Below are 21,641 nucleotides of genomic sequence, written 5' to 3'. Positions count from 1 at the left end.
AAACCGGCCCAGGCATTTTTAGCCCAGACTGGCCCCCCACAATCAGTCAAACACCACTCACCAGTACACCATCCTTGCGGTCCCCTTAAAAATGCATACTGTACTATTCCTTCAAACCACTACGAAGCTGAGTAGTAAGTGCCATGGACAAGTGTACCAGTGCAAGTGGACCAGTCTACTCATTCACTCTTGACTGCCCCCCTGGTGATCAGAGGTGGCTGTGGAGTACACAATATCCATACTCAAGCAGAAGTTCAAGTAATTGACAAAAAAAGAGCTCTGCTAGAAGTCGAAATATCATTTCAAATTATTTAATACATTTTAAGTATAGCTACAAGTATACAATCTTAAATTAACTGTACAATGTTTTTCCATTTCCAATGCAAAGAGTAAAAGTCTTAATTAAATCAAGGGTCTGCTTGTTTGTTTGGGGAGTTTGAACTACAGTTGACCTCTCTCGCATGCCTGTGAACATGCATGCTTACTGGACAGCAGTACCCAACAGTTTGAACATGCTGTAGGTGGAGAAAGGTCTGGAATAGGCTAAATGTAGGCCTACGTTACCCCATAGATAGTAATAACAGTAATCCATACCATATATATCATGAGAGTCACCACACACCTGAAAATAAACTTTGGACAACTTTTTTGCCTGTTGTTGGAAATGAAAACATTTTTTCCCCTGTACTAGGCTAATACATAAGCAGGCATACATTTTAACACAATAGAGCTACAAATGTAACCTATTCTACAGCCTTTTCGTGTATCTTTATCAAGGGAACCCTTAACCTAATAATTTTAATAATATTATGATATGATATGGACTTAGGTCACTCACTGATAGGCAACGCTAACATTAGCTAGTTAACGTCAGAATAGTCAGCAATCAAATAGAATCAGCAATCAGCATATTGCCATGCCCCGATTTCTATATATAAGGAAATATGTTTATCTAGAGATGTATCATGGAGAAAGCAGTGAAGTTGTTGTAAGAGAACAGCATGGCCCCTCAAGCAAAAAAGCAAAAGAATTTCACGACTGAAGAAATTGAAGAACAATAGTGTCCAAGGTGAAAGCCAGAAAAGGCAGACTTTTCCCAAGTGTTTCCTCGGGAGTGATGACTGTTAAAAAAAAGTGAGGCTTGGGCTACAATAACCAAGGTGGTGAATGTTGTGTCCCCTGAGAAATGGACTGTAGCTCAGGTAAAAAAGAAATGGTTTGACATTAAAGTTGATGCAAGAAAAAGAATAACATACCAGAAGAAAAAGAAAGAAACAGGTGGAGAACAAGGATCGCAATTATTGGACAAACATCCATAAATGGGATACTTCCATGAAATGAGGGTGAAAGTGATGACATCCAGCAAGGTGGTAATTTATTTCATTTATATTTTAATTGATATTTGTAATTGCCAGTGTTTTTTGGTAATTAAAGAGTACAATGCAATCAGAATAACATTTAAATTTTATTCAAATGTAAATAGTAATGCAAACAAAACGTCAAATTTGAATTGTAGGTCCAGATGATGCTGGAGTAGAGGATGACGTGCCATCGACCACTCACTCCCAGCTGCCAGCCACACAATCCACTTCCCAAAGCATACCCCAGGAATCTCATCAGCATGACCGTGTCCAGACCGACGAGGTTGTCCACAACCAGCTGGCTCTCCTGGATGCCGTGAAGGACATAGAGAAAGGCATAAAAGACGTTAGTGAGACATTGAAACAATTACTGAATGTCCTCACTAATAAATAAGTGCATGTTTTGAAGTTTTGTGTGTTACATTTGCTTCAGATGTAGATATGCTCCAGATACAGTCTGGTAGCCTACATAGTTGCATCAGTGGCTTCAATTTCGGAACATGTTTAGTGTCCAACGTGGAAAAGCCAGTAATTTCATAACACTATTATTCAGTTTGCCATTTTAACATTAGGCATTTTAACTTACCATCATTAGAAGTGAACTGCAGCCCTGACAGGAGATCCTGCATTTGGTTGTATGTCATGTGGCCTGCAGTCTAGTTGCCTGGCCATATCCCGGGTCACCTAAACAATATAATATTTCAGCATAAACAGAATAGAGTGTTTAGATTTAATAGTCTACATAAAAGATGCTCAACAACAAGCCATCCGCTTCTCACAGCTGCTGCCTCCAAACACATTCCCACTGTGCTGTTGTGTAAAATGAGTCATGGGTACCTCCTGGCCAACAGGCCACAACGTTGAGTGTGTGGCAGTCAGCATCACAGATTACCTGCACGTGGATGGAATGATCATTTTCCGGTTCATAAATTGCATGGAGTCGGTAGACGGAGTTTTGATGCGCACGTGGGTGCAGTCTATTGCTCCAATAGTGTTTGGCATTCCAGCAATGCCATGGAACCCCAGGTTGTGAAATCCCAGTCTGATCTGCCAAATCCCCTCTGAAATGTCCCTGTAGCCAAGAAACCAATGGTGGACAGGACTTGAACCTGAGAGGGTATCAGGTGAGAGCAGTGTGTCCGATGATTTAGATGCTGAATTGCATAGCTGCAGCAAAACTTGTCTTGATAGTCGGAAATGGCTGTTAAGCCATTCGTGTTTCTATCCAGCATTCAACGAATAGAAAATTTGAAAAAAGACTACAAAATCTTAATTATACATTGATCTGACGAACGAAAAACACAATATTACAAATTGAATTCAATTTTCCAATTTTCTATTTTTCATTTTTTATGTAGAAACTTGAACTGATACACATTACACGAACAGCCTAGTGTCATTATAGAAAATGTGTCATTGACTCAAGGTTTTTGGACTCTTTTTGTGTTTTTGTTCTTTTGGGTTCCTGTGTTCACTCTGTTTGTCTGTTTAATTCCAGTTCTTCTTTATGGTTATTGAGCCTGTTAAGTTTTCTGTCACAGTATGGCTCTGTGCCCTTGCTTGCTATTCCACCAGAGACAGAGATTTGAATTGTTTCTCTAAAAGACACTCTGGCATGATATTAAGTTGCCTTTATTAGTTAGTCTGTCTTTGTCTTTGTTTTCACTCCAATCTGAATATATTCAGTTATTAAGAGGTTTTTTTTTGTTGTTGTTTTTCTGTTCATCACAGATAAAAGAGGTTGCAGTGTTGCTTGGATATTTGAGTTGTATTCATGTGTATTCTGTGGTGGTTCTATGCAAGTTGGTTTATTACGAAGAGTTTTGTGTTTTCTGGGTTTGGAGTTTTTTGCTCTGTCTCCCTACTATGTTTCTGTGCTTGCTTTGCCATCTAGACACCTGCCCTGCATCTAGCCTCGTTAGCCCTGCTCTGCTCTGTGTTTTCCCCACACCTGCCCTGTATCAGCCTTGTCAGCCCTGCCCTGCTCCCTGTGTTTCCCCCAGCCAATCGGCTCCCTGTCTGTTCTCCTGTTCCACCTGCTCCTCATCCTCTCAGTTCAGTCTCTGTTGGATCTTTTGTTCAGTCTTGTTCTGGTTTGTTCAGCATTGGTCTGTCATGTTTAGTCCTGTTAGTTCTGAGCTGCCAGTTTTGCCAGTTTTGCTTTGCTTGCACTCTTGTGGAATAAAATATATAGTTCAGTTCTTGTACTTGCTGTTCTCTGCACTTCGGTCCACTTGCCTGCTGAATATAACAAAATGAACCAATGGGCTGCTGCCTCTGCTTTATGGGCCAGTCATTAGCAATTAAAATGTTATTATAATTTTTATTCATAATGATAATATTAAAAATTAAAATTACATCAGCCCCAAGGTGCATCAGCCCACTGGGAAAATGCCCTATATGCCAGATTACCAGTCCAGCGCTGGGTCTGACAGAATTTTTGCAGATAATGTCTCCATGTCTCTACTGATCACTCTCAACTCCTGATAGAGCCGTTTATAACTTTGCAACCATGTCTCTCCCTTAGACTGTATCTCCCTAACACACAGATACATCACTCATGCTTCTCAATCTCCTCTTTCACTCCCTGTAGACACCCTCATCTCAATAACAGACTGAATTTCTCATGTTTCCTGCATCTTTGGACTCATATTCTCATTGGATTTTAGCTTCTCTTTCACTTTTCTCTTCCTTTATTCCCTTCATCTCTTCCTCCTATGACTGTTTCCCCCTCTCTCAGGCTCTGATCCTTTCTGTCCCTCTTTTGCTTCATCATCCTTTTCTTCTTTCAGAGCCAGAGGCCCACTCTCCATCCTGGGCTGTCTCTCTTCATCTTTCTCCTCCCTCCTCACATCAATATCTCTCAATCTTTCCTTCTCCTCGTAAACAGACTGACCCTTCAGCCTGCTGTTGCTTCTCCGCCTCCAGACTCTTCGCCATCTCTCTCCCGCTCTCTCTCTCTCTCCCTCTCTCTCTCTCTCCTGTGGGTAAACATGACCCATGCTTCGATCATCCTCTTGTCATTTTGTCATTATTATGCCCCCTGAACCCCTCTCCATCTCTCTTCATGTCCCTTCTCTTCTCTCCTTCACTCTGTCTCTCTCTTTCTCATCCCTCGGTTCATTTTACTCTCCTCTTCTCATCTCTCCAGTGATGATAAATACTTCCATCAGTCTTCTGCCATCTCTCAAGAACGCCGCCTCTCCTTCTTACTTCTTCAGTCTCTTGTGTCATCTGTCTTTTTCCTTCAAGATGAGATGTTCCCTTCCAAACATTTCATCCCTTCTTTCTGTCTTTTCTGTATCTCTTGGACAGACAGACACATCTACTTTACATAGCCAAAAATATATGGACACCTAGTCCCCTCTTTGTGCAAAAACCCCCTCCGAAGTTCAACTGAAATTAAGAGGCTTCATGAGGCTGAGTCAGAAAAAAACATGTAGGCATCTCCCAAAATTATTTTTAGCTAGGAAATACTGTCTGTGGAGGCAAAAGGGTGACATTTGTTCTGAAAAGAGACAGTAAGTTTAGAAAATACCAACTTGGTTTGACTGGCTGTGATGGTTGAAGCTTCATATTAGCTTCAGCTGAACTTTAAAATGCATTTTTGCACAAAAAGAGGACTTTTTGTCCACCATCACTTACATTGGAGACATACAGTATAGGGAACTCTATAGGGGTCTCAGCAACTAATAATTCTTTCCATATGGGCTTGTGAGTAATGTTTTGAGAAATGTCAACGTATCCCTTAATATGTTGCTATAACAGCCTCCACACTTTCTACAAGATTTTGAAAACTAGCTTCAGAAAATGAGGTCAGGCAGTGATGTTGGTCGATAAGCCTGATTTTTATTAATTATTCCAATTGATCCCAAAGTTGGAAGCACTGATGATCTGATGTCTTTTTCCACAAAAAAATGTTAAGATACTTTAAAAAAAAAATCCTTAAAATGGCATCTTTTCCTTCTAATCTCATTAAAAATCCAGAATCTATGAACATGCAATTTTTTTCATTTCAAAAGTTTAACTGCTGGACAAAAGATTTATCCTACTTTACTACAAAGTCCATTCTCTGTGTATGTGCAATAGAGGTTTCAAGTTACCACATCACATTTGTGTAAGTTGTGTACTGACCCTCGACTGGCTCCAAACTAGTTGTAGTGTCACAAATCCCACTCGTAGGCCTGCCCCTTAAACTCAAATTTTCAATGAGCACAGAGAAACTTCCCCCCTTCAGAAGATGAATGTGAAAGCAGCCTTTTAGTGTCAAACTCTGCACATACATCATTCTGCACAGAAAAGCTCAAACATCCAACTGAAGTAGAGGAAAAAACGTATTTTGAGTGAAGGGGGGGCTTTACGATTTCCCTTAATTAGAAATCAAGGGCCCAAACTATAAAGAACAATCCCAGATCTAAAGTACAAAAGGGTATTTGGGCAAGGACTGTCCAAATACAGTAGTGTGTCTTTCTGTTTTTATTGTAGCTGCCTCCTCTCTCTCCTCATCCTTACCTCTCTTAGCTTTGTTCAGTTTTTTATGAGACAGGATCCCTTAAGTTTCTCTCCTTCTCAAGGACTCTCTTAGTCAATCTTTCCAAAAGCATCCCCCTTCTCCATCCTGCCATGACTCCTTTTTATATCCAGACAATTTATCCTCCTCACCTAGAATGAGGCTCTCAAGTTTTGATTAGAATCTCGCAATTATTTTCTTTCTCTCATCCATACTTCAGCCTGTTTCCTCTGATTTCTTTCCCTTCTTGAGTGTTTTTCTCAGTTCCACACCTGTCCACCAACAGTATGTCTCATATGAAACAGTATAAAAGAAGCTGGTCTCCCTCCCTCCCTTTCTGTTGCTTGCACACTCTCTCCTTTTAACCCTCCAATATAAGAAAAAAAAATTCGTTCACTTTGTCATCAGCAAGTCTGTATCTTGTTTGTCACACCTCAAGCACTTCTCCTATTGCTGTGCCTACATTCTCCATCCTCTATTCCTACAATCATTCGTTCCATCACACATCACTCCTCCCTCCTTCACTGACCATCGCATCAATTTTACATTATTCATTCCTGCTCTGTGTCCTATTCCCTCTGCTCTTCACCAGCCTAGACCCTGTCATGATGAGTTATAGAGGGAATATCTGGGCATATCGGTTATAAAAGTTTCAGACAGTTTTCAGCTGTATTTATATATTGTAGGCACCACATTTTGTCACACACATTGGATTGATTTTAAAGGAATATGTTGTTTTTTTGTTTCTTGAAGTGTTGATTTACTTAAAATATTTGAACTTGTTGGCTTTTTGGGGAGGCAAGTGTCTTGTTTTTACTTAATATTAAAATATATACTGTACATTTTTGCAATAAGTAATTAGTTTACTGAACAGAATGTCTAATAGATTCTTATATTAGATTATTATATTAGATTAACTTTTTTTTCCTTCTGAAATTCCTCCTCTTTGTTTAATTTATATTATTAAAATTTATCCTGTCTCCCTCAAGAAATGAGCCTGTGTGCCTTAGGTGTTACAAGTTTCCTTAGTAATAATTAGTGTCACACATTTCCGGGTATTATTGTACATATTTCCTGGAGTAAAATTCCCTAGGTGGTGTAGTTAGCCAGTAATCTCATTGTACTCTCTCCCTGGCTTTGCCACTCTTCCATAAATGTTCAAACATAGACACATGGATTTGGTTTTCATTCAGTTTATGCAACAAAGGGAAAAGCTGGTCATTGCTAGTTAGTGAAAACAGAAGGATTTTTGTATTTTTATGTTCAAACTTGGGCCTAAACGGCCTAAAAATTGGAACATGATTGAACTCAGTGATCATGAGAGTCCCACCAACCATGTGGTATTTTTTGACCTAATTTATGTCAGACCAGAGTGACTTGCCTTAACAAAGGATGTCTGGGACAATAAATCGCAAACCCTAAAAATGACTGCATCCTATTTAGTGGTTTTGCCACCACCACCAGACCATATGCAGGCCATACATATAGCTCTCAAGAAGCCTCTCATGTACGGTGACTGACATCACTGTAACATCTGCAGTGTGAGTTGAAATACAGTAGACTGATGCAGTATGTGTGTGTGTGTGTGTCTATGTAGGTCGAGGTGTCAGATGTGGGAGTGGTTCACTCTTTGAAAACCTGTAATTCTCCTAAATTACACATACTGCTCTGACGCTCTTCAACTAACCGGGAGTAATTTAGCATTTTGCTGCAGTTGTTTTTTGTTTTTTTTTGTTTTTTTGGTCCTGAATCAAAGCGTGCCTCTGCAACAGAAAGCCTGAGAGCTGTTGCTCTTGAGTGCTAAACTGAAAAACAGATGAGAATGTTGGAGCCAAATTCTGTCAGTTAAAGAGGCATAAGGACAGGAAGAGAGGTTCAGCACAGTGTGTGTGTGTGTGTGTGTGTGTGTGTGTGTGTGTGGCTGTGTGATAGGCTACAATTGTCCCATTAGCCTAGTTATTTAGCTATCTGTACCTCATCAAACCGCACCTCCCTAAACACTTCCTGTCACCAAAGAGGGGCTGAATGTTAACACTAGCAGGGGGTAGTGTCAGTTTGTGATTTAGAATGTGCATAAGTGTATTTGCGTGTTATAATTACTGTATTAATGACTGAAAGTTTTTTGCATGTCTACATTAGTGAGAAAATGTGTGTGAAAATGTAGAGAGTTGTATGTATATATGGACATGTTGGTCAAAATGTCCTGTTCCCTGCCTGAAGCCTTGTCGTCTGTGTGGGGTAATTTTGACCATATGGTACACAACATGACACATGCTTAAACTACAGAAACTGCACCACATTAAACACACACATACACAAAAACACAACATGTTGTGGTGCAGTATAACTCCCCCAAGGATTCAGGATCAGAGTAAGATCTACATTTAGATGCAAGGGCAGAGTAACAACATGTAGAGATTCAAAGAGGCTTAGAGTCAGTTAGAGAGAGTGTGTGTGTGTGTGTGTGTGTGTGTGTGGTGAAAGTTCCCCAGCAGAGACAACATTTCATCCCCTGGAGCCTATCTCACACGGTAACAATTCGGGCCAGTGCTGCTGAAAACACAGCACACACACAGTATAATCCCATAATATATACAGGCACACAAATCTTCCTCTGCTGCACTGACGTTTATGATAAAGACACAGATACAGTAACACATGCAAATTCATTTTCTTGTTCTCTGCACTGTGTCCAAATAAAGACACATATACTGCATGCATACACACACACACACACACACACACAGAAACACACACAGACAGATCCAATCGGCACTAATAGCAGCGTACAGTAAACACCTGACAAAGACTCACTCTCTCTCTCCATTACACACACAAACACACACATTTTCTAAACTTGGTAATGTAATAGTGCTGTAATGGTGAGTAATTGCTGCTCTGCCATGGTAATCTACTGAGGTGAGAAGAGAAAAGAGCAGCAGACAACTGACAAACCACAGAGAATTCCTCTTGCTTTCCTTTGTTACTGGATACATATATAGATGAACCAAAAAGAGAAACAGATAGATGGATGGCTCGATAAACAATTAGCCATTGATGGGTAATTATTGATCAATTCTTGGACTGATTGAAGAAGAAAGTTGGAGAAATTTAGTAGTGGAAGGGTGTAAGTGGAATGTATTGTGTTCTGCAGAAACTTGTGAAATCTTGAGTTTTCCTGTTTCCCTTTTAATGCATCTGCATTTTAACACTGTGCAGCGTTTTAGTTCCCTGGTCATGGGGCCCTAGGCCTTTCAACCCACTGCAGACAACGTTAGCTTTGATTTTGAGGAAATAATAAAAGGCATATACTGAGATAGGAGGGTGAAGAGCACACGCTGCGTTGGGCACGGACTGTAGATTATAATGGTATGTGACGGCTTTACCACAGAGGTCTGTTGTGGTTTTAACAAAACCTCAGCCAAACAGAGCAGTGCAGGGCAGATCATACAGTAATATGGCTACTAACTGGCCACAGAGACTCTACCCTCATTTTCATGTATATAAATAGATTTTTTTGTCTTTCCTTGTCACACTTTCACACCTAAATAAACTGCTATAATGTGGATCTCCAGTTATCTCACAAGTCTTCTTACAGTGACACTGTAAAATGGCCACAGGGTGTGCTCTTAAAGTGGAAAGGTTAGGTTCAGTGCATTTCAAGGGTAATTTCACCATTTGAGCATTTTTAGTTATGTGTTTCAAGTAGCCCATGTGAATGTATGTGTAATCTAAAAAATAAATGAATAAATAAATAAATCAGGTTTTAGACACTAAGAGGAAACCACTTATGGTAACTACCAGATACGTTTAGTCATTATAGAGAATTAGAAGATCAATACCACTCTCGTCTATGTGTTAAGTTTGGAGCTACATCTGGGAGACAATTAGCCTAGCCTGGCATTAAGACTGGAGGGGGAAAACAGCTAGCCTGGTTCTCTCTAAAGCTCACCAATTATCACACATGTATTTTTTTTTTCTTTAAAAAAACATAAATGTGCAGCATCTCCAGTTATAGCGTGAGTTGCCAGTTAAGGTTGGTAACCAAAGGATTTGGTATAGGTTTCTGTAAAGGCACAATGGTACCAAACCCGGAAACCTCACTGTAACGTGAGGAGTCCATCAAGTCATTGCACTGACTGTTCATCAAGAAATAGGCACAGTATGCCTGTAAAAAAAAAAAATGTTGTTTATGAATTAAACAAATAAGATATGGCAAGTTAATTACTGAGCTGTGGTAAGAGTATTTTTTAACAAAGCCAGCCAACTGTTTCCCCCTGCTACTAGTTTTTATGCTAAGCTAAGCTAATTGCCTCCAAGCCCTGGCTTTACACTTAAAGCACAGGCATTAGGTGATATTGATCGCCTCATCCATAGAAAAGAAAGTGAATAAGTGTATTTCCCAAAATGTTGAGTTATGCCTTAATGGATTATTAAATAGCTATACTTCAAGGTAAAATGTACAAAAATTAAGCAACAATTTAGATGACATACTTAGATCAGACAGAGGGATGGGAGAAGATACTGAACAGAAGGCAGAAAGTTACAATGCTGGTTTGCTGTCATTCCAAAACAATGCAGAATTTGACTAATAGCACAATTGTGGTGTGTGTGTATGTGTGTGTGTGTGTGTGTGTGTGTGTGTGTGTGTGTGTGTGTGTGTTTGACATTGTTTGTGTTCAGTATCAGAATGTTTTTTATAATTCAAACTTCAAATGATCAACACAACAAACATTTTCTTGGCTTGATATTGTCAGTGAGTTTAAATGGCAGCGAAAACTAATTACCAAGATGGAAAACAGATTTTCCACAACAAAGACATTCTGCCACAGTTGGCTGACAATGTTCATTTGAAAATGTTCTATCCTTAGCATCTTCTGGCACAAATCCACAACTACATCACAAAAACAAGGCAACAACAGCCCCTTAGCTATTAGTCTTTGCGTAACATGCTTGGTATAGGAGGAGAGCTATTTCCAATGTATTTTAACTGCCGTGCAGTATTCCTATCTTTTCAAGCTGTATGTGTGTTTATGTGTGTCAAACACAGTGTTATAAAAATGCTTTACAGACCGCCCTGAAACACTGACCTTTACAGAAAACCACTCGTCTGTTAAAAACATGATATACTGTGTGCATGTTTGTGCACGAACATGTGTGTGCATCTACGCCTGTGCACACTGGCATGTTTGTATGTGGTTGTGTCTGCACATGGTGACGTATGTGACATGATGTACAGTCAGTAACATTGTATCCCACCGGCCATCATTAACTTTGATGTACAGCCAAATGCTGTTATGTATAGTCGACTGAATGATTTACTGTTCAAAGATATAATGGAGTGGCTACTGTAATGAACTTGCTGATGTACGGGTCTCCGCTGGAGGGAGAGAAGTAAATGCTCTGACCGTGATGGCAACGATTACAGTGATGATGATGCTGCTGATGATGATGATGAAATTTGCAGATGCGAGTGGAATATCTGGAGGGAGAGGAGGAGGAAGAAGGGAGGACAGCAAGGAGGAGATGAAGAAAGCCTTTTGAGAAGATGAAGATGGAAGGAGAGGAAGCAGAGAGGAGGGAGGGAAGGAGAGCAATTATAGGCTTCTGCTGTAGCAAACTTTGATGTTTTGACAGCCAGCCGCTGCTGGAGGGAGACAGTGTAAGTGTTGATGATGATGATGATGATGATAATGAATAATGATGACACTGAGGATGGAGAAGTTCACACAATTTTTTAAAGTTGTTTATTATCGAAGATGTATTGAGCCACAGGGTGTCCTTGTGGTCACACTGGGACAACATCCGCCCTGCATTTGAGTCCTTGACTGTTCAGCAACTGACTTTCTGCTCTGACCTTCCTGAAGAACGAAAAGAAAGAAAATTCCCCTACCAAGATCAAAAAGGATTCAGTTCTCACCAAAACAATGCGGATGATCGGAAAAGGAGGGAAGAAGTGACAGGTGAGAATTTCAAGGAGAATCAAGAGAAGGAGTGGAAAGAATTGACATGAAGGGGGTGGATTGATGCAGAATAAAGAATGAGAGGAAAGGGAATCAAGAAGACAGTGACTGGGAGTTTTTTTGTGGTCGCTAGAGCTAAAAACAAAAAATGCTCAGGGTAGGGATTCTATTTTTAACCTACAGCTAATGACTACTGATGCAATATTATACTATGTTATAGAAATATTACTACTATACTATGTTACATACATACAATGCATAAGTGTTATGTGCTTAAATAGTGCTCATGTATTTGTGTACCTAAGATGGTGTATCTTTTTATTTGTTTTGCACTAAAAATATGTATATTCATACATAATAACATTTATGTATAATTAATGCTACACAGAGAGACAGAAATTAGCTGAAATCTCACTCTTACCTCTCATTCCCCTCTCTCTCTCTCGCTCTCATACAAACATACAGCTGACCAAACACAGTCTGACTCTGCCCTCTAATGGTACATACCATAAACTACCTTCTTGAGGAATTTCACTTCTATTTTCAGTTCTGCATGAATTAAATGTATATAAAAGAATGAGACATCATCATAAACAATAGAAAATTAGTATGGATGTAAGCACAGTGACTGAAACACAAACAAAAGGGCCTCCCAGAGTTCAGGGGGAAATAACTTTCATCAAACTAAGGTACATTTTCAAAGAGACAGAAACACAGTTTTTAAATTAAACATTTTATTGCATTGTGTTCTCAAGGCTCTGTTAATATTTTTTTCCTTCAAACAAATAAGAACACCAATTGAACAGATCCTTCACTTCATGAATGATACAGTTAAACAACAGACTTTCCCTTTAGTTGAGTAAAGAAGTGTTATCTTTGGCTCTCTGTTGCACCCTGAGTATGTACAGTGTAATTAAACACAGCAAGGTTTAGTCTTTATTTAATTTCTGGCCATTGTAATAGTATATTAATTTCAATTTTGTATTACTTTATTCTGATTTAAGTTTAGTTTCAGTTTCAATTTACTGTTTAGATAATAATTTGTCCTTTTTCTTCTTCTTGTTACATTAAAAAAAATTAACACTTCTAAATTAAACAAAGCCTCTAAATGCAAGTGGGGACACTTTGGAAAGCCAAAGAAGTGTGGCTGGACACTTTTTACACAAAGTCTGTAGGCCAGACCTTTTCATGATCCATCTGGGAAATGCTGTGAGAACTTAAAATGTTAAGAGCTCCTGAATGCACCCTGAACCACAAAAAGTACATTACAGAGCGATATTATTCTTGAACAAAGTGGGAATACTGCAGCAGATTCCTGCTGAGAGGAGCTTCATTAAACCTGAGCTGTTTTTTTTTTTTTACATTTTTAAGAGTTTTTCCTTAAATATGTGTTGAGTCTTCTTTGCAGCCACAGAATGGAAAGGTCCCACAGCAGGGCTGAAGCCAGGGTCTCCACAGAATCTTCTCCCAAGTCAACTGGCTTGGAGTGCCTTGTGCAGGTGTGTTGGCGTGCGAATCAGAATCTGTGAGGGTACTTTGATGCCTCTTCACAGCTTTGGCGGTCTCCTCAAGAATTTCGGCAAATCTTGGCTCAGTATCAGGGGTCAGTGGGCGTGACTCTGAGGGGTCGTGGAACAGGTCATAAAGCAGCGGTGGGTTGTGGTGCGTCACATGATGTCCATGACACTGGCAGACCTTGGTGTCATAGCATCCGCCGGCTCCCGGGGGAGAAAAGTTGGGGGTGAAAAAGTGTATCTTGAAGATAGAGTCACCTGGATGGAAACACACACACACACACACACACACACACACACACACACACCGGAGAACACAGGCATGAAAAAGCAGAAGAATACAGTGTATACTAAGACTGCTTGTCTGCCCCTCTGGCTATATCGCCAGTAATAGCAATACATGCGTGTAGTGCTTTGATGACATGGCAGCTGGGGGTAGTACTGCAAAGTGAACTTCATAAAAGGCAGTAGTGGCCTGAGCAAAATTTACTTAGTGCATGAAAATTATTTAATGCAAGAGAGGACTTTTATCAAAAATAACAAAGTTTTCAGTGTTTCTGATTTCCCCAGTTGTGCTGAAGTAATGAAGGCCTAAAATTTATTATATATTTATATATTTGGTGTCTTTTGCAACTTTGGTTTCTTGTCAAGAATCTAATCCAGGATTGGAATCAGTTAGCAGAGCTGGGACCGGAATGGCTAAAATCTATCCATTTAACCATTTTTTATATAAAGTATAAAGTATAAAAATTTTAGTTTCATTCAGTTCATTTTGGTTCTATTCAATGTTATTCTATTTGTAAATGTCTGACTGTAAAGTAAAGTACAGCTTGATTTCTGTTTTAAGGCCAAAATTACATCAACATGTCTTTTTCTGCAGAACTAAGAACTTCAGAGAGAAAGAAATTCCACCAGATGATCTAATGTGTTTCTGTGTCTATGTGTAAACTTACTGCCAGGTGGGTGCCAGCGTACTGCATTCAGGTAGATGCCACAGTAGTGGAACATGAACTCATGCTCTGATCGTTCTACTTTCCCCTCCAGTAGTGGCATGAGGTTATAACCATCTAAAGGCCTAGGAGAAGGCGCAATAAACAGAGAGACAGAGGGGTTGGGGGGGGGATGTCAATTTGATGAGATTAAAAAGTGATTTACAATCAGGAGACAGACACATCACTACATGCAGAGAAATAGACACTTTTGACTTTTGGTCCTATAATATAATATCTCACGTTCACATTGACCATTTTTGTAAACTTTTTCTCATGTTCTCTGAAGGTCAGAGGGACATGTGGTAATTATTGTTTAATTAACAAATATATATATATATATATATATATATATATATTAAAAAGCATGAATTCATTTTTTTGAAAATGAAATAAATATTACTGTTTAGATCACAAAGTAATACAACAAACTACCATATTAAGATGAGTAATTGTCTTTTTGAACATATATATATATATATTAAAAAGCATGAATTCATTTTTTTGAAAATGAAATAAATATTACTGTTTAGATCACAAAGTAATACAACAAACTACCATATTAAGATGAGTAATTGTCTTTTTGAACACAAACGCATTATGTCAGAATCATCAACAAGTAATAATAAAATAAGTAACAACTAGATACTTTTTGTCATAATGACAAAACATAATCAGAATCATATTTAGCCACAAACTATCTGTCTGTCACTTGTGATTCTTGCTAAATTCGTAGTGTCTACATAGTAACCTTCTCTAAATAAAATATATGGCTGTTTGCAGATAATGAGCTCAAGTTATTTAAAGTGATTATATGGTTTACCCCCATTTTTGTAACTCATGCTGGACATGAGTTACAAAAAGCTTCAAAGCTTCTCAACCCATCCAAGAATGATGAGGAAATACTAAGTGGGTGAGAGTACACACTCTACACAGAAAGCAGCCATATCAGCAAGTCTTTACCTGTCTGGGTGGGTGTCCTGGGCCAAATATTTCACCGTAGGGTACAGGTCCATGAGGCTGGTGGGTTCATCCACCACTCTTCCAGCTGCCAGTCTGCCAGGCCAACGGAAAATACCAGGAACCCTGATCCCTCCTTCCCAGCCCCCCATTGCCTTCCCACCTGAAAAAGACATAAGATAATGGCCATATTAACCAAATTATAGTCTAATAACCATAATTACATTAAATATCGCATTTAAAGTGATTGTTAAGTGATTGATGACTACCTTTATAGATGCTGTTCCAGCCTCCTTTCTGGCCGATCAGTGTATTAGAATCCTCTAGGTGTCCACCGTGGTCTGATGTGAAGTACATCAGAGTGTTGTTGGATAGGCCAAGGGAATCCACAGTCTCTACCATTTTACCTAGAAAACATATTAAGATTGAAATAGATATGGGTTGGTTCGGAAATATATCCCATGAGGGAGCTCAAACTTCCTAAACAGAGGGAGAGTGCAGAGTTGCTCTTGCTTTCCTGATTGTGAAAGGATAATTCCAATTTTTTACAACTTGGTTCTTATTTTTATAGTTGTAGCCATCATATCTAGCAGTTATCATAACTTAAAGTTCACACCTATAGAACAATATAAAACATAGGGGCAAATTTGCACTTAGGTGAAATACTGCTGATGGCCAGTCTACCACTCGATTAAAAAAGTTTAACAATGCATGCCGGTCTTAGCACTTTCACTTTACAACCCTCACTCACCAATCATCCAGTCCACTTCTTCTATGTTGTCACCATAGCGACCATGGCGACTTTTGCCAGCAAAGGCAGGAGTCTTGAAAAGTGGCGTGTGGATATGAGCCAATGAGAAGAAGAGAAGGAATGGACGATCAGCATTCCTGGAGGAGGAGAGGTAAAATGAAAAGCTCTCTCATTAGCCAACTGTCAGTTTTAATATCACCCATATAGGTTGATTTTATGTTAAGTCATAAAGGATAAGGCTTATGATATTTTCTTGCTGTCAACAAATCCCACAGAAGGACCAACACCCACAATGAACCGATCATTCTAACATGTATTGCCTGCGTTGAAAACACTAAAAAAAGAACCACACTGTTGCACTGGGTGACATGTTCCTTCATTACAGTGAACATGGGTGCAGTAGTTTATTTTGAGTCAATCCCACATAAACCATCCTGCGGCTGTAAATTCTCACCAGCGTGACAAATGTGTATTAATCATCGGCTTGAAATAGTCCCTGGCAAATGAACTGTTAATTCCTGTTTGAGTAACTTTTGCAAAAAACTACAATGCCAAAGCCTTATTCAGAAATTACTTACTTATGTTTTTGACTGATTTTTAAAGATTTACATCTCTGGTAGAAATGAATGTGCTTTGTGCTGTCGGTTTTGATCAATTTCACAGTCTTTCACGCTGTCTTGGCCTGGGCAAGTCCAGGCAATGAGTATTTAAACCACAGATGTACATGAAATATGAAACTGCTCTGAGCAGATGGTAAACAGCAGTTCCCAGAAGTTTTTATGCCTGGTGACTTCCATTTTCAAAACAATTGTAAAAATTTGCTCCTGCATTTACTACCTCTTGATAAAATTTTGTGCTTCTCCCAGCAATCTCTGGGGCAGTGTCTCCACTGTCATCGGCTGTTCGATCACTTCTTGGTTCCTCATGATGATGCAGTTCCAAGTCGGCAGGAGTTTAAAGGGCATGTACCACACAGCTGTTCCAAGGATACTGACAAAGGAAAGGGCTACCAAGAGCCACAAGCTGACATCAAAAAGGCCACACACACGGACACACACCTGAAAGTACACACACAAACAAAATGCAACAACTGTCATATAATATGACGTACAGTATGTACAGTAAGTGTCTGCTTTACAGTTATCGTATACTGTAGATGAAATCCATGGTCATATAAACTACCAGTCACATTTATTTCTCATATATCTCATTGATAGGGTTTAAATTGTAAATTGTACTCCTTATTTTAGTTCATGGTGTTGTCATAGTGGATTGCATTCTGTTGTAAACTGTTGATATTTTAACCTTATATACTGTTTATACAGTACACTAGGGGAAGAGGCAAAATGTGTGCACCTTATAACATGATGCAATCTAGCACAACACTACCACAAATTAAAACCTAAAAAAATCCACAGTTGAATCAACACTTTTCTATCACTGTTTCTTTTGATATTTAATGCACTTGACATTTAGTGTCATGATACCGTGATGCTTCATATGTCTGTCTGGGATCTTGAATTTTGACGCAGTTTCATGATTTCGCCACTAGATGATATCATCCCTTACCAAATGATTAACCATGTGAAACAAGTGGAACATTGTCTCCTACAGTACATACAGTATTTAGATTTATACATGAAAGTAGTTTTATTTGCTCCCTCTTATATGTAGTATTTATTGGTACATGTTATTTTTTGATATATTTTATGATGATTATTATTATTTTCTTACTGTATATGTAATTCTAATTGCTGAGATTTGCTTATTTTTGGTTTTGTTCTGTTACTCATTTTCAATGATTTGCTCTATTATTTGGTCTTGTGTTTCATTGTTTTGTACATATTGAAACAGTTAATAAAAATGAATCACAAAAAAATTGAACATATCCCAATAGATAGTCTATCCCAATAAACTGTTTCAATGTAGTTCTTTATTTTGAACTGAATTTGTTTTTCCTGATTAGAAAACAAATAGTTTTTCCTTATCTGATCTGAGGGTCTAAGGATAGAGGGTCTCGTAGACTGTATAGATTGTAAAGTCTACCTATAGCACAGCTGGTTCCTATTTGTTTTAGAGGTACCCACTGTACCATCGCCAAGTCCTCACTAAATTTCAGTTTCGAAATGTCTTGCTTCCCCCTAAAGCAGGTTTCTGGCTGTTGTGACTGTGAATTTCACAACTGCAGCCTCTGTTCCCAATCTTGTTTCCAACCCTGTGTGTCTCATTTCTTAGTAATTACGCACTAGTTATTTTGCTTTAGGGAAAACAGCTCACGCAAACCTCAGTCGCTCTTTGTTTTACAGTTTCCTCCTCCTCCTCCTCCTCCTCCTTCTCCTTCTCCTCCTCCTCCTCCTCCTCCTCCTCTGGCAAACCACATGTGTCTCTCAGTTGTTTTTGTTGTTAATTTTGTGTGGTTACTCAGAAAACTTTTTCTCATATTCTGCGTCTTATTCAGATGTTACATTTGTGTGACTTCTAACCTGACACACTGTCAGCCTTACCAACGTGAAAAGTCCAACTCCAAGCAACATGGTCAGATTTCGGAGCATGTACTGAAGGTCTGTCAGGATGTCACTCCCCTCTCCAGGTACGCAGTCATTGAACAGGGTGAACGGCAGGCCGTAGAAGTAGCTGAAGCCATGCTGGTTCGGGTGGTGACAGTGGTCCCCTCTGCGTTCACAGTTCACACCCAAGTGCCACTTACCTGCAGAGACATAGAGAGAGAACAGGGGAGAGGTAGATAGAATTCAAGCCCTACATGTTGGTGAGCAAGTGAGCAGCTTAAGTGGCACTAACTGGTCTTTTGGTCTCACCTGGGGAGAGGACAGGACAAATTTCACACTGAGGATCAATAAATAGATGAGTGCAGTAAATTATCTCACCAACTAAGCCGGTGGTGTATCCTTGTTGCTGCAGCCTCTTAGCAAAGGTGGTCTCACTGGATGGCAGCCCCCCCGAACCTCCAAGGAACAGAAGCACCTGCGCACGGCCTATGCTACCCATCCCTAGACATCAGACACACAAATACGTAAGAATAAAATGAATTAACAATAAAAGAACACATCGGGTCAAACATTGCTGTAAATATATGAATACGACAGGGATGTCTCCATTGGCACAGGCTGCATAACTTTTAAGAGTGTCGGCTACCTGAGCGGACAGCATAGCGCCCTGTCACGAAAGCTGCCCGGCTCGGGGTGCAGAGAGGAGCAGCTGCAATGTGTTGAGTCAGCTTCACTCCTTCAGAGGCCAGTCTGTCTATGTTAGGAGTCCTACAGGGACAGAGCAGAGCCAGAAGGAAATGCACATACATGTTCCAAGAGATGTTGACATAGACATGATGTAATAAACAGGCTAGGATGATAAAGACGAGATTGTTAATGAGAATAGAGGAGCGATCAATGGATGAGAAAAAGAGGACTAGAACCATAATACACTAGTTAAGACTGACCTGATGGTATCATTACCATAGCATCCTACATCACCGATACCCAGGTCGTCCACCATCATCAGAACAAAGTTGGGCTTCCTGTCCACCCCCTCCCCTGTGACATCACGCCCTGCTGCCAGGAGCAGGGAGAGAAGAAGAGGCACCAACAGGTGGGATCTAAACATGAAGCATTAGAAGTGATTCGGGGGATTTAATTTGACACATAAAAAATAAATAAAATGTATATTACCAGTGTTGAAATGATTAGTTGATTAAACGATTGTTGGAAGATTAATCAGCAACAATTTTGATAACTGATTAATCGTTTACCCATTTTCTCTACTTTACCTCATTGTAAAAATAATATTAATAAGAATATCTTTGGGTTTTGAAGTGTTGGACAAAACAAGACAGTTCACTTTAGCTTTGGGAATTAGTGAGAGATAGTTTTCACTATCCTCTGAAATTGTATATACCCAAAGTTTAATCGAAGGAGTAATCAATGATGAGAACAAAAATTATTTGCAGTCCTAGAAAAACAGAAAATGTTGCCCTTGGATTTCAAATTGTGTCTGAATTTTTACAACAGTGTTGCCTTCAGTTGTGTCCTTGAGTTTATCTGACCTCTTTAAACTGCTTCATGAAGCAATCCCTGCTGACCCTCTGCCATGACGTTATCACTCATTTACTCTAATCCTTAAACTGGTTTCTCAACTTAACCCAGTTGTTTCACATATGTCACAATGCTAAAACTAGTGCAGTTGTCTCAATAAACAACGCGTCTGAGATAATCAGCATGGATTGAAGACCAATAAACCTCATTCTGTAGTCAAATCGTCTCCTGGACTTAGCTTCTTACAAAAGCAACGACTAATCTCCCAAACTCTGCCCCCATGTGACAGCAGTGACTGTTGTCTATTTAAAGTGTTTACGTGTACAAAATGAAGATATATTTATACAGACAATCGTCCACATCAGATGAGTTTCTAACTTTTAGTTCATTCAGCTGGTTTACAATGATTTAGTCAATCATTGTATGTGCTGGTGTTTTAAAAAACGCAAAAGGCAAACCTGCAGTTTGTGGACTCACCTCATACCTGCACAATGCACTGATTCATAACGCTACAAACAAAAATGTCACACATTTCCTACTCCTTGCCTGAAGTCACTGAGTCTGCCTCCCCGACTGTACCGTACTGACTGGCTTATTAGCGCCACATTTGCCTTAATGTGTGGAGTAAATGCGCCACAAGAACTTAAACTTTAGAGCAGCAGCTCCGTCATCATCTGCTACGGTTTCCTGACGATGATCTTAATGGATGAGAAATAAACTCTAAATGTACTATTGAGCTATACTGCTGTTAATATATCCCATCCATAAATTTAGGCTAATAAGTAAAAATTATGCTTTGTGAAATGTTTCGGGGTTCAGTCCAAAGAAAAATATTTTCCGGGGAGGAAAGTACATTTCCAGTTTGTGCAACTTTACGTCGTCTCCCCCACATTTCAGGGGAAATATTCTGACTTACAGAATTTCTCTGATGGACTTAGTCACCATTAACTTTGCGGAATAACTTGAACATATGCCCAAGAAACATAACGATTTGCTCCGTGTAGTTGTAGTCTCCTGTCAGTGTTATATTATTGGATCATTATTACTGATTCATTAACATGTAAGCAGTACTTTAATGTTAATTTTATCTGCTATACAGTATGTAGGCCTATATAGTAATAAAAATAATAAACTTTATTTATAGAGCACTTTTCTTAAAACAATGTTTACAAAATGCTTTACATGCAATAAAACCCAAGGAGACAATAACTTTAAAATAAAAATAGTAAAACAATAATAGTATTAATAAAAATAAGAATAAAAAGGGATAAGCTCAAAAAACAATTAAAAACAGATGGAACTTAGACAAAGACCCCTCTTTGGCCGCAGACTCCCGAATGGCAGTGCATAAGGAGTGACTCACATAAAGGCATAGGTGTGTTATTAGAAGGGATTTAAAAGATGAAACTCATTTAGCTAGCCTAACTTCCTCAGGCACGTCATTCCACAGTCTAGGTGCCTGAATAGAGAAAGTGAAGGCTGAGGATTGTAGGCTACGTTCTGGCTCATAAGGGGTTAACAGGTCAGCAATATAGCTAGTGGCTAGA

At 39.2% G+C, this 21,641-nt stretch overlaps 1 protein-coding gene and 1 long non-coding RNA gene across 3 annotated transcripts; both read right to left on the bottom strand.

Moving 5' to 3' along the window:
- Positions 1 to 1,452: 1,452 nt before the first annotated feature.
- LOC137192119 (uncharacterized) lies at positions 1,453 to 2,672 on the bottom strand. Its single transcript, XR_010930517.1, has 3 exons — positions 2,254 to 2,672; positions 1,948 to 2,045; positions 1,453 to 1,668 (listed from the first exon to the last, which is right to left on the bottom strand). It is a non-coding gene; the product is annotated as an uncharacterized lncRNA (long non-coding RNA).
- Positions 2,673 to 12,551: 9,879 nt separating this feature from the next.
- Positions 12,552 to 20,715, bottom strand: arsh (arylsulfatase H). Of its 2 annotated transcripts, XM_067603346.1 has the most exons (11): positions 20,572 to 20,715; positions 19,503 to 19,658; positions 19,202 to 19,323; positions 18,934 to 19,056; positions 18,553 to 18,755; positions 16,886 to 17,106; positions 16,049 to 16,185; positions 15,567 to 15,704; positions 15,301 to 15,460; positions 14,302 to 14,423; positions 12,552 to 13,606 (listed from the first exon to the last, which is right to left on the bottom strand). In XM_067603346.1, the coding sequence occupies exons 1-11, from the start codon at positions 20,574 to 20,576 to the stop codon at positions 13,215 to 13,217; spliced, it is 1,779 nt and encodes a 592-aa protein (XP_067459447.1). In that variant the 5' UTR covers positions 20,577 to 20,715; the 3' UTR covers positions 12,552 to 13,214. The 2 variants fall into 2 exon arrangements, with proteins under 2 accessions (XP_067459447.1, XP_067459446.1); XM_067603345.1 differs by lacking the exon at positions 20,572 to 20,715 and having other exon boundaries at positions 19,503 to 19,666.
- Between the last annotated feature and the right edge of the window lie 926 nt (positions 20,716 to 21,641).

The sequence above is a fragment of the Thunnus thynnus genome, chromosome 11 (genome assembly GCF_963924715.1).
Source record: "Thunnus thynnus chromosome 11, fThuThy2.1, whole genome shotgun sequence".
NCBI classification, from domain to species: domain Eukaryota; kingdom Metazoa; phylum Chordata; class Actinopteri; order Scombriformes; family Scombridae; genus Thunnus; species Thunnus thynnus.
This window is presented reverse-complemented; position numbering and strand designations above follow the sequence as displayed.

What these genes read in the sequence shown, in the direction of transcription:
- arsh (XM_067603345.1), bottom strand. Translation starts at nt 19,666, where the DNA reads ATGTTTAGATCCCACCTGTTGGTGCCTCTTCTTCTCTCCCTGCTCCTG. An exon ending in GCACAAAATTTTATCAAGAG is followed by an intron (nt 16,186 to 16,885) that starts GTAGTAAATGCA and finishes CTCCTCCTCCAG; the next exon opens with GAATGCTGATCGTCCATTCC. An exon ending in AGAAGTGGACTGGATGATTG is followed by an intron (nt 15,705 to 16,048) that starts GTGAGTGAGGGT and finishes TATGTTTTCTAG; the next exon opens with GTAAAATGGTAGAGACTGTG.